Source organism: Cladophialophora carrionii (assembly GCF_000365165.1).
Source record: "Cladophialophora carrionii CBS 160.54 unplaced genomic scaffold supercont1.1, whole genome shotgun sequence".
In the NCBI taxonomy this organism is placed as follows: domain Eukaryota; kingdom Fungi; phylum Ascomycota; class Eurotiomycetes; order Chaetothyriales; family Herpotrichiellaceae; genus Cladophialophora; species Cladophialophora carrionii.
The window spans coordinates 2,064,571-2,076,686 of record NW_008481816.1 but is presented as its reverse complement, the minus strand read 5'-3'; the positions used below and the strand labels follow the sequence as shown (position 1 = coordinate 2,076,686).

The 12,116-nt window shown below is 56.5% G+C and overlaps 5 protein-coding genes across 5 annotated transcripts; 2 read left to right on the top strand and 3 right to left on the bottom strand.

Annotated features, from left to right (window-relative positions):
- Window positions 1–245: 245 nt before the first annotated feature.
- Window positions 246–1,857, bottom strand: G647_00733 (uncharacterized protein; the record flags this gene model as incomplete). Its single annotated transcript, XM_008724136.1, has 2 exons — window positions 246–389; window positions 463–1,857. 2 exons carry the CDS (start codon window positions 1,855–1,857, stop codon window positions 246–248), a joined length of 1,539 nt encoding a protein of 512 aa, XP_008722358.1.
- Window positions 1,858–2,404: 547 nt separating this feature from the next.
- Window positions 2,405–4,225, bottom strand: G647_00732 (uncharacterized protein; the record flags this gene model as incomplete). Its single annotated transcript, XM_008724135.1, has 1 exon — window positions 2,405–4,225. One exon carries the CDS (start codon window positions 4,223–4,225, stop codon window positions 2,405–2,407), a length of 1,821 nt encoding a protein of 606 aa, XP_008722357.1.
- A 703-nt stretch (window positions 4,226–4,928) lies between these two features.
- Window positions 4,929–7,862, bottom strand: G647_00731 (uncharacterized protein; the record flags this gene model as incomplete). Its single annotated transcript, XM_008724134.1, has 1 exon — window positions 4,929–7,862. The coding sequence occupies one exon, from the start codon at window positions 7,860–7,862 to the stop codon at window positions 4,929–4,931; it is 2,934 nt and encodes a 977-aa protein (XP_008722356.1).
- Window positions 7,863–8,782: 920 nt separating this feature from the next.
- On the top strand, window positions 8,783–9,871 carry G647_00730 (uncharacterized protein; the record flags this gene model as incomplete). Its single annotated transcript, XM_008724133.1, has 1 exon — window positions 8,783–9,871. One exon carries the CDS (start codon window positions 8,783–8,785, stop codon window positions 9,869–9,871), a length of 1,089 nt encoding a protein of 362 aa, XP_008722355.1.
- A 187-nt stretch (window positions 9,872–10,058) lies between these two features.
- On the top strand, window positions 10,059–11,995 carry G647_00729 (uncharacterized protein; the record flags this gene model as incomplete). Its single annotated transcript, XM_008724132.1, has 3 exons — window positions 10,059–10,370; window positions 10,419–10,552; window positions 10,657–11,995. 3 exons carry the CDS (start codon window positions 10,059–10,061, stop codon window positions 11,993–11,995), a joined length of 1,785 nt encoding a protein of 594 aa, XP_008722354.1.
- Between the last annotated feature and the right edge of the window lie 121 nt (window positions 11,996–12,116).

Genomic DNA, 12,116 nt, shown 5'->3' with positions numbered 1-12,116 from the left:
TTTTTTTCAGCACTACATCCACTAGTCGCTACCACTGTAGTCTTTGGATGAACGTTGCACAGTCCTCCATACACCGTTCTGTCCATGGAATGCCTTCGGCACGGTGAGAGCGTTCCAACCACACGTGTTTACTTTCCCCTGGCACGTTGAGGCCCTGCCTCCAGCTGTACACATACACTCACAGTACTCACACTCACAGCATCATCCTCCATGTCAATGCCCACTGTTCACTCCCCAAGACCACACTAGTACTGCCCGTCGATCGTGAGCGTTCCCGTCTTGGAGATCAAGTACTCATTGACCGCGACATCCTTGCCAGATTCCTTGCCATAACCACTCTCTTTGATGCCACCGAATGGCGACTCCGCGGCAGAAGAGTTGCCGGTATTCTATCATGGACGTGTCAGCAGAGACATCCAGAAAATGGCAATAGCAGAAGAGGGAAAAGAACAACAAACTCACCAGCCCAATCATGCCTGCCTCCAGATTCTCCAACATCCTCCAGATCCGGTCCACATTCTTGGTAAACGCATAACTCGCCAATCCCATACTCGTGTCGTTGGCCCACTTGACCGCCTCCTCCTCCTTTTCAAACTTAAACAGCCCCGTGACGGGCGCAAAGGTCTCTTCCTTGGCGATCAACATCTGGTCATTCATATCCGTCAGGATGGTCGGGTCCATGAAATATCCCGAAAGTCCCTTTCCGGAGCCGGCGCCTTCTTCAGCCTTGGCATTCTTGTACGCCTTGCCGGTGCCGAGTTGCAGTTTTGCGCCGTGCTTGATGGCATCGGCGGCTTGTTCTTCTGCCTTGGCGAGACCACGCGGGGTGGTTACGGGGCCCATGGTCGTGCCCTTCTCGGCGCCATGTCCGACCTTGAGGGTCTTGGTCTTTTCTACGAGCATCTGGGTGAATTTGTCGTATACTCCGGATTGCACGTACACTCGGTTGGCAGAAATGCATGCCTGTCCGGCGTGACGCCATTTCAAGGCCATAAACTGTGCGAGAGCTTGTTCGAGATCTGCGTCGTCGAAGATGATAAATGGGCAGTTTCCGCCAAGTTCGAGAGTGCATTTCTTGAGGTTCTTGGCGCACAGGCTGGCGACGATCTTGCCGACGCGCGTGGAGCCGGTGAACGTGACCTTCTTCACCAAGGGGTGCAGGCACATGGCTTCACTCAGCGACGGGGTGTTGTCCAAGCTTGTCGTCAGCACGTTGAATACTCCGGGTGCGAAGCCTGCTTTGGTGGCCAAGTGGGCGAGCGAAAGACACGTCAGTGGTGTCTCTGGCGAAGGTTTAACCACCATGGTACATCCTGCCGCGAACGCCGCGCCGGCCTTTCGAAGGATCATGGCGATGGGAAAGTTCCACGGCACAAGAGCGACGGCCACGCCTATGGGCTGCTTCACAACGAAGGTGCGGCGGTTCGGCGCCGAAGGAGTGAATACCGAGCCGTGGATGCGTTCGGCTTCACCAGCAAACCACCATGTGAATCCTAGAGAGTAGTCGAGCTCACCGATCGACTCGGCGATCGGCTTTCCCGTCTCGTAGGTGAGGATCTTGGCGAGGTCCTCTTTTGCGTTGGTGATGAGTTCGTGCCATTTGTAAAGGAGTTGGGCACGCTTGCGCGGGTTGAGAATCTTGTATTCCTGGAAGGCGTTGTAGGAGGACTGAATCGCCGCGTCGACATCTTCGACGGCGTTGTCGGGGCAGCTAGCCCACACCTTGTCGGAACCCGGGTCGATGATGTCGAAGCGTTTGCCGGATTTCGCTTGCACCCATTCACCATGGACGTAGGACTCCTGCTTCAGGAGGTCTGGGTCTTTCAGTTCGAACGGGAGATTGGAAGACGAGCCCATGTTGATCGGCAGGTTCTCTGTTAATCTAGATTGAAAATTAGGTCGGGAGGACGATGTCAGGGGCCTGGGGGAGAAACGAAAGCTGAAAGTCGACGCGAAGGGCGAGATGATACTGTAATATCAGTGATCATCCGAGGGAAGGCGACGTGGATTGAGAGCGCATCATTGGCCTTACCCCGCAATCTCCGGTCGCTGCGTGTCCCTCGCAGACAATCTCACCTGTTCAAGCACGAAGCTCCACGACCAACGACCCCTCCTGGGAACGAGCTGTGGCGAGCTCCATCTCGAGATCCGGACGCGTCAGGGCACCATCGAGAGTTGGAGACGGTCAGCCATCTGCGAGACTCTCTGCCGCTTCCAACTTCGAGATGCGGGCAACGATGTGGATGGTCGACGAGTTTCCGAGTTCACTCCGAGCCGATGCCGGACCGGGTTCAACCGCGATCATTCCCGTGGGATGCTTTTCCCGTGTCGAGCCCGGGCCTATTTCGAGACAGACGAGAGGAGTGGCCTGGAGTCCAAAGACCAGACCTGCCAGCAAGTTCAGTCAGTCTGTATTGGTTCTACTTCTTCCGTAGACGCCACCGGCAAGCACAGGTTTGGCCGGATCCCAGGGCCCTATGACCACGTTCTTGTACCGCTGCAAACCGATTAACCACCATGAGCAGCCCCCCATTACAAATGCTGTGCTGAGACCTCCCACCACGAAACCGATGGTACTCCGCAGGATCACATGCCAGATCCAACCCCAGCATAGCCCACAATTCCCGTAGGTATGTGTATATGACTTTGACAGAATCAGACCCAGCCCGCACGTCGACATCGTCACGAGCGTAAAGGTAAGAAGGAGATGCAGGTTCGCGGATTTGTAGTGGAGGTGTCGACGGAAGACCGGGAAAAGGCCGAAAACCTGGATCGAGAAGAGTGTCAGGCTGAACACGGCCGTGGTTGTCATCAGACGCGAGGCGAGCACCGTACTGGCCATCAAAGCTGCGTTGGTTGACAGAGACGATGGGAAAGGAGGTGCACGGAAAGCATTGCTCCTTTGCGGTGGGGATGGGTCCGTGGTTGTGACGCCGGACGCCTCGGCGGGTCGAGCCACATTCTGCGGCTTCCGGGGCACATAGAGAGACCCATAGTCGAAGAAGAATATGTTGATGATCAGAAGCCACGTGGCCAGCGCCCAGATAGAATCCGAGGAGGTCGACCTTGTGAGAGACTTGAGTATGGGAGAGAGACCCAAAAGAGCGAAGTAGATCAGACACGCAGATTTAAGCGTCTTGAGTCGAGCCTGATTGCGCGTGGATATGGTTGCGGGCAAGGTAGTGGGAGTATAGACTAAGCTGGGTGATTGAGGTATCTGCAGGCGGGAGCTTGTGTGATGAAGTCCTGGGAACGGCTCTGCAGAACCATCTCCGAGTACATCAATCGGTGAAATCGATTGAAAGGATGACTTGGATAGCGACTGGCCGTGCTTGCCGGAGAACCTGGACTCATCGTCCTTGACGCCGAGGTTGGCGGTTGATAGTTTTAGTCCAACACCACGGCCATTCAGCGTACCGTTCGCGTGGCCATTGACGTGCCCGCTGCCGATATGACCGTTCCCATTCATGAGAGGCTTGGAAGAGGCGCCGGAGCTCGTACTTGAGCCGTCATCAAGTTCGAACGAAGGCCTGTTCGCTTTGTGAAAGGCAGCCAGTTCTTGGGCCTCCTGCTGACCCATCCATTTGTCCCACACGATCCAGCCGGCAAGCGTAAGGATGGTGCCGCAAGTCACCACCGAGACTGGAGACAGGCGATCTTGGTAGATGGCAGCATAAGCACAAACAAAGATGGCCACGGAACAGACGTGCTGCACAATGACTGCCGAGTCGGCGACCAGCGACCAGAAATCGTAGGGTCGCAGTCTTGGATTCCGCTGCAGATGATCGAGGAAGGTCTCAGTGTCGGTGTAATTGTCGGGGAACCCGTGCTGTTTGATCCACAACAGCTTCTTCCAGACATGCGGTTGCTTTCGCCTCTTGCTTGCGGCTCTTCGTCTTTCCTCGGCCAAGCGCGCAGCCACAGGAGGGATGGCGGGAGGTGCTCGAAGAGAGGCCACAGCAGGCCGAAGCGCGGCAGCGGCAGCGTTTGCTGCAGCGGAACCGCCAATCTCAGGCACCGGCCGCAGTCGCGGCGGAGAGAAAGTCTTGTATGCATCTTCTGGAGCAAGCCGACGAGGGTCGGGGGTGACTCTATTCGCCTGCGGCTTCCCTCGGTTTGGGTGAGTCTCGACAGGAATCGGCGGAGGGATCGGGGACGGCCCTGGGGAAGGAGTAGGCGTCGAGGCAGCGCTCGAGGTGGCGGCGGCTTCTGTAGGCGGCGCCATTGTGCGCCCCAGAGTGTTGCCTCTCAATCCATCGTGAGTAATGTCGACCGCGACACATGCATTGCGTTGATTCTGCCTCAAACATGCGGCGTGAAGCGACAAGTCAATCTCCTGCCAATAAATATAGGGTTAACTACAGATACAGCAGGTGCTGTTATCCGGTGGAGCAAGAGGACAACGGTACGCTGAACATTCAGGGGCACGTAGCATTCTTCTACTGGCTACTGATGCTTGATCGACCGATGCGAACGAGTGACGGTCGGGTTCAGTCAACTCAACTCAACTCAACTGATCCCGCATGTTCAGGAGAAATTCGTCTGCAGCGAGTACCGACTAAGAGAATCGGCCCATGTGCCCAGGCACCTCCCTGCCTGTGAATTTCCCCAACGGCGCTCGAAAGGTGATAGGCCTTACAATGTGATAGGGCGCGTGGAACAATACTTGAGCGGCGCGGGAGCAGAGCGAAAACACGTACATTAACTGTGTACACCGACGCTTGGGCCCTTCTCCAAACAGATCCCATTTGGAAATTCCTCCACGACACCAGCACATGGGCCTGCCGAAAGGGCACCTAAACTGCCTCCTGTATTCCGTAACACTGCGAGACACGGTTCCTGGTGTTCTCTTCTCGCGCATTTGTCATCTCCCAGATCCGTCCCGAGAACCGCCAGCCGTGCACCCATCAGAACATGACACGGTAGCCTTAGTAGCGCGCCATCAGCCAAAGCCGTCTCTTCACATCGCCGAACCCTCGGAGCTTCGCCATTAGACTCTCCCCAACAGCCAGGTAGTCGTCAACGACTGCATACCCGAGTCCTCGTCTCAAGACCTTGTCTCTATCAAGGGCTTTGAGACTCTTTTCCAGCGTGTTCGGCAGCTGCGTCGTGATGCCGAGTTTCTGCCTCTCCTCCTCGCCGATGCCTGTCGGATCACCCGCGCAGTCTTTGTGTTCCAGCTTGAGGTCTTGTCTCAGGCCGTGAAGGCCTGCCGCGAGCAGAGCTGCCATGGATAGATAAGAGTTGCCCATCCCGTCGATGGTTTTGAGCTCAAAATGCCCCGGCCCACATTTCCGTAGCGGGACTTCTTTATTCTGCGTGCCCCAGCATACATATTCACCTCCGGCCCAAATCCCGGCATGGACGCGCTGGTAGGATTCTTCGACGGGCAGCATGAAGGCGAGTAAGGCGGGGAGATGTTCTAGAACGCCAGCGAGGAACGGAGCTTCGTACTTCTCGACCGTATCACCGGGCCCGTTGATGCTGAAATGGGCGTGATTCGCGCTGCCACACGTGAATGAGTAAGGGCGAGGATAGCAGGTTGCTTTGAGGCCATGTTTCTTGGCCACATTTCGGATCACATCCTTCGTCTTGCAGAGTGCGTCCACGGCCTGTACCGGTTCAAGAGGAGGCAGCGGGAATTCCCACTGGCCAGGGGCAGCTTCAGAGTGGAACTGAGGTAAATGGATGTCAATTTCCGCCAGGTGGCTGACAATTTCCTCAATAATCGGAAGCATGTCCAGCTGCTGCCACGTCATGTTCGCCCAAGAATGGACCATGTGTAAGGGTTCGAACTCGACAAAGTCCGTTTTGTTCTCGTTCATGACAGGCTGCATAAAAATGATTTCTAGTTCGAACCCCATCAGCATCGAGATGTTGAATTCCGACTTGAGCGCATCGCATTGAGATTGAAGCAGCCAGCGCGGACAGCGATCCCAGTGCTCGACCAGAGGAACCTGCTCCGAGTCCGCCATCCACCAGGTCTGCACAGTGGCGGATGGTGAGTCGATTCCTTTGTTGAGTGTGAGTGTTGAGAGATCTGGAGCCAGCAGGAATTGTCCTGTTGCGCAGCACCCGGTCGCAGGGTTGTCATCCTGCAATAACCGGGTTAGAGCGGATGTGCACGCCAGCGCCCTGCCGGTCGACAACTGCTTCCGGAATTGCTGCGTCGTGAGCATCCGATTCCGCAAAGTACCGGTGTAATCAAGATATTGGACCCAGATATACTTGACACCTGCGTTCGCCTGGAGGAATGTGTCGAAAGTCGTGACGTTCTGAGCGAGAAGGGCGGTGGAGCTTTGCCCCGATGGAGCACTTGCACTGCCCATACGAAGAGGCAGAGAATGGCTCGCCATTGGAAGAGTGGCAGTAGAGAGAGACGGCCCAGCTCGGGCCGACGATGCTCCAGGTATAGCGACTGCCGTGCTCGCATAAGACCTGAAAGAAGGAGCCTTTGAACCGCCGTTGACAAGGGTGCGCATGCTGTCGACGGCCTCTCTGCCGCACGCTCGAAGAAGCTCCGGGTACTTGCGCTCCTCGTCGAGCTTGTAAAGCGAGTTTGAGTTCCAGAACATGATATCGACAGCCATGTCAATGGCTTGGGCGACGGTGAGGTCACCTGCGGCGATATAAGACGTCAGAAGCCTCTCCAAGGCTTCTCGGAAGTGCCTGTTGGCAAGCCAATACGTCTCAGGGAAGAAATGGCCATCCGTGCTCCATAGAATCTTGGAACTTGGCGTCAGTTCAAGAGCCTGGCGCAAGATGGCCTCTTCGCCATCCCTCGAAAGCATTGGAAACGCTTCGCCAATATCTAGCCACGCGTTGGAGTAATTAGCCGCGAGGTAGCCAGCCTCCCTTGTGTAAGGATATGAAGAGTGCAGTATGACAAAGTCGACTTGAGGAAAAGCTTCGATCAGAGGCTGCATATATGCCGGATTGGCCTTGACCAGGTTGATGTCGGTATCTCCCAGTCCGGTGTGAAACTGGAACGGCAGTGATTCACCCTCGGTGTCCACCAGCTTCTCAAGCACGTCACACACGGCCACGACCAGGTAGTCGTTGACTTCTTTCTGCTGAATGCGGTATTTGTGGTCACGAACCGCCTTCTGCAGAAAGCTGTGGAATGATTGTAACAGAGTTGACTCGGTTAGAGACTGGTGCGGGCGGAAGTTCTTCCTGCTCTCGAGGCTGATATCAAGGCCGGAACGATAGCAGACGACCGACTTGAAGCCACGCACATCTGGGTCGTTGGCCAGCGTGCGCACCTGGTTCCGGAAGACCGTGTTGAAGCGGACCAGGAAGCTCTCTGTCTGGCTGATGTCCCAGTCGGCATCGAGGCCAACCCTCATGAAGCCCGCTGCATGAGCCAGATGTTCAAGCAATTCCGCGGCCACCGCCTCGATTCTGACGATTCTTGACACGGTGGGCACAAACTGCCGGTGCCACTTGAAGGAGTGAATGAGCTCGGGCGAAAGGCCGTCATCCATCATGATTGCGTGTGTGCCCTCAAAGCACTTCTTGATCAGGCCAGGGTAGTCCCGCCGCACCCATTCGTACCGCGCGGCCTTGACGTCCTGGAGGGTCTCGGGGCACTGATAAAATTCTGCCAGGTGTTTGACACCGCGCATGTGGGCAAGGCTTGTGTGGACATGATCGGTCAGCGCAGCGCCTTGTGCTTCGGAGGTGATGGACTCGAATGGATGTTCTGTGCTGCCATATGCATGGTCCTCGGTGAGCATGTTGTGAGCATGATTGTCAATCACAGGGAAGGTCTGGATGATCTGCTGGAGGTCTTGGATCCCTGCGCTCTCGACGTCGCGCACTCGATGTAGGGCAGGGTAGAGCTCTGGCTGGGGAGCCATGGCTGGTAAAGGTTATCGAGAGGCTTTGTGTCGCAAGAGACTGGGGAATCATTAGCCATGGAACTAGAGCGCAATCTGGAGCGAGCTCACTTCAAATCAGTTTGAGACAAATCGGGAGGGTCGACTGATACGGCATCTATCAAGTGCTCAAGTCCGTTCGTGCGATAGCTTCGAGGTCCTTTGATAACGGCGAGCAGTGCTTGCAGTCTCGCACGCTCACAATGTCGGCCTCAGAAAGCTCACGTCAGGAACACGGACGCGTTTTTCTTGTATGTGCAGAGTAAGCCGTGCGCCTGGAGGACGACTGTCAGCGAAGAGGTGTTGGCAGCGGTTATCCGTAGGTATGGGAGAAATTATGGTCATATCAGTTCGATCGAGGCGCGCCTCATCTCCTATTCACCTCCGACCGTGTCTATCACCTCCACCAACGTGCGCCGATCCTCCTGGGGGGAGAGGCTAAAACGAAGGGAACACGCGATTCGGAGCGTTGCTGCAGGCCGCTCAACTGCCTATTCCGGACTGCTGAGACCCGTAACGCCCTTAGCGACCAACCGCCAGAGCTTAACATTCGGCGTCCAGTGCCCCCTGGAGGAGCACAGCCAGAGGGTGACTGGCTGGCCTGAAGCCCGAAGCCCCGAAGCCAACCACTTAACTTTGTCGCGCCCAGGGGACCAGCTCCTCTTTTGCGGCTCGGTCCGCGCTCAGCGACGCCCAAAATCCGTTTGAGGAACGCCTAGAGTCAAGCGGAGCAAGCCTATCGGCTCAGCGAACTACGAGGTCCTTACTCCTAACTGACGTCGCCGTCCTGCGCTCAATGCTTAGCAGCCTGGCCTTCCACCGTACAGCGAGCGCTACTCCATTTTCATACAACAAGTGTGATGACACGACTTGGATAAGAAAGCGCCGGCCAACTCCGCATAATGCCCCCCGTGTCGAAAAGATCTTTGAGTAGCACAGACAGGTCGATTTCGCCTCCTGCCTTGAGGAGAAAGCTCTCCCGTGCGACAGTGTGGCAACACGTGCCGAACACATGGTCAGGCCAAGTCCGCCTGTTCAGCTGGAATGTCAATGGCATCGGGCCACTGCTGCAGAAACGTCTGTCTTTTGAGCCAGGGTCTCTGTCACCGCTGAGGTCCTTTCTCAAACGGCATCAGTGGCCGGAGATACTGTGCTTGCAGGAAGTCAAAATCAGCTCCAAAGACACTGCGGTTCAAAGACAGCTGCAGCTGGCCGCTAACCAGGGGAGTGCCGCCGAGGAGCCCACCTACAGTGTTCACTCCTCCTTGCCGAGAGACAAGTATAATGCTACTGGGTTTGGAGGAAAAGTCCACGGCGTTGCGTCTTTGATCCGGGACGACTTCGCCACCAGTATTCGCGTGACACGGAAACCTGACTGGGACCTTGAAGGCCGGGTGTTAATTCACGAACACGAGACAGGGCTTGTCATAATAAACGGGTACTGGGTCAACGGGACGTCGAATCCATATCGAGATCCTGCCACCGGCGCAGTAACCGGCACGCGACATGATCATAAGCTGCGATTTCATCACCACATGTTGGATGAAGCGCTTCAGCTTGAGAGGGATGGACACCAGGTTGTTTTGATGGGCGACATGAACATCGCCCGAGCTCGAATTGATGGTCACCCGAATCTCCGAACGTCGCCTCTTCAACACGTCAAGAACCGTGCAGACTTCAATTCCAAATTCTTCACGGACGACAAGGGCATGCGCGGCATTGATGTTTTCAGGCATATCCATGGAGATACCAAGAAGTTCACCTACCATCCACGGGGAAGGTCCTGGGGAGAAAGTTGTGACCGCGTGGACCTCATCGTCGTGAGTCGAGCTCTGGTCGACGACATGGACGCGGTCACAGCGACTGACATCTGCGACTCTGCTCAAGAAAGAGGGCATAGTGACCACGTCCCCCTCTGGATCTCCCTTGACCTCTCGCGGATAGCTGGTGTAGCAAAACCCCCTGTGACAGACCGCGGGACGGAGCAATGATGATCCGACGAGAGCCCCTCTCCTCTGTGGCGCACATGGTGACTTCAGCGGCGGGCGGTACGAGGCACGGTTTCTCATTCAGCTCAGGCCAACCTCCCCCCTCCCCCTTGCCATCAATAGGAGGTTGTAGCTCATTCTGTCCAGCTTACCCAACGATCTTGTGAACGCCTCGCGCGCGGCATCGACCATGTTGGCGCTCAAAACCATGAAGCTGCCACTATCAACGAGCGAGCACGCGACTCACCCTCAACTTCCATCCGAAGTCCTGGACGGGATCGCAGGCATTCTCTGCGAGGGCAGCTACCGCCAGCCTGACTCACTGTTTGCCTTTTCCCTGGTCTCCAAACATTTCAGAAAGTCGACACTGCCATACCTGTTCGGCACTGTCTCGCACGTTATCCGCGATCAACTGCGTCATGGCGAGCACGGACTGCTCCGTCGCCTCGCTACAAGACCGGGCCTCGTCGAGTATGCCCACACCTTGCACGTGCTCGCACCGGTGGAACATCAGGAGGATGTGATGATGCACCGGGTTCGAAGTACGCAGCCACCAGAGATCCAGTATGATCTCCTGCTGCATCACTCTGTAGCTGCGGAAGATATCCGCCACGAGTACCAAGCCTACGACTTCCAGCTGTTACGCGAGAGCTTGCCGCTGATGCATCGACTCCGTCGCATTAGGTACGCATCCACAAAAAAGCGGTGTGGCTGACGGGCTGGTTGAACGGCCATGACACCGGGGCTCTTCACCGGGCGGAGGAATGAGTGCTAATCATGATATTTAGATTAGACTGTTCTCCTGAATGCGCCGAACGGATTCTCGAGATGCTGCCCGAGGGCAAACAGTACGAGGTCATTCTCGACCGTTTGTGCACATCATGGCCCTGGCCGGATCTGATGCAAGCCACCACCGAGGTTTGTTCGACTGCTCATCACCATCGTCTTGGACTGGGAGCGTTCGGTGCGCCCCCGTTCAGGTATCCCGGGCCGACTCAGGCGACCTTTGACATCATCTCAGATGCCGCAGCGCTGAAACTACACATTGCATGGCTGTTGAGGGACGGGACCGCTCAGGAAGAGGACGCCGAAGACGCCTCTGCGAGACCGCAATTCAAAAGGCCACTCTCCTGCACCGAGTTGGGACTCGTCGTCGAGCGTGCAAGCGGAACTCCGCGCCATTCGCTGTCCGACCTGGACATGTCGCTAATCCCATGGACAAACCTCCAGCGACTCTCTATCGACTGGCGATACAGCGTACCCATGGGCGACTTTCTACATTCGAACCTTCACCAACTCCTCAATCTTCGTGCTCTGCACCTACGCGCGTACCAGCAGCGGAGGTATCACCCGGCGTGTCCGTACGAAGCGCCTCCCGGCAGGATATTCGACGACCCCCCGGATGCCTACCTCTTGACAATAGATTATGACAAGGTCCCCCGCCTCGAAGAGCTGGCAATCGACGGAATATGCAATCACATCGCCATTTCTCAGCTGGTAGGGCCCAGCCTGCGGTGCCTCCGCCTACACCGCGAGGACACCTTGTTTTCCGTGCACAGCGTCGAGAGCCAACGATGCCACCGGGACATTCTGCTCGCCGCCCAGCTCTGCCCGGACCTCGAACACCTGGAGCTCGACGTCGGTTACATCGAGAACCTGTGGCAGTCGGTCGCGGTGCCGGGCGTGGACGTCGATGTCGGACAGTATGCCTTTCTCAATGCAATCTCCAAGTTCCGCCGTCTCAAGTTTCTCCGCCTGTTCCCGCCCTTTGTGGCCCGAGGCTCTCCGCACGACCGGCGAAGCCTGTGCCATCGCCTTCCCGTGGCCGACTACCAAGCGGTGAGGATCTTCGAGCACTTGCGCAACGAATGCCCCTCGCTGCAACTCCTTTCCATCGCGGCCATCCCGTCGTTCATCAACGTCGACACCATGTTCTGGGAAGTCAGAAAGCAGGGAGACACGACCATTCTCACAACAGGGCACAAGATGCGGAATTACCAACACCGGCAGACGTGGATTGGGCTGCGGCGCATTCGCAGCGAAATCAGGCGCTTCGAGGAGCCCCCGGCATATTTGCCAGAATCCGAGGATTGGTGGTTGGGCCGCATGGATCGGCTTATGATATAGCCCCGTGGTGTATGCCGTGTAATGAGCGGAGACCACAAAACGGCGCCTAGATCATCTGTCGTTGGCAAAGGAGGAATGGGGAAACAAAACTCAGGTACCTCTCAACCGCTTGACCCGCGGC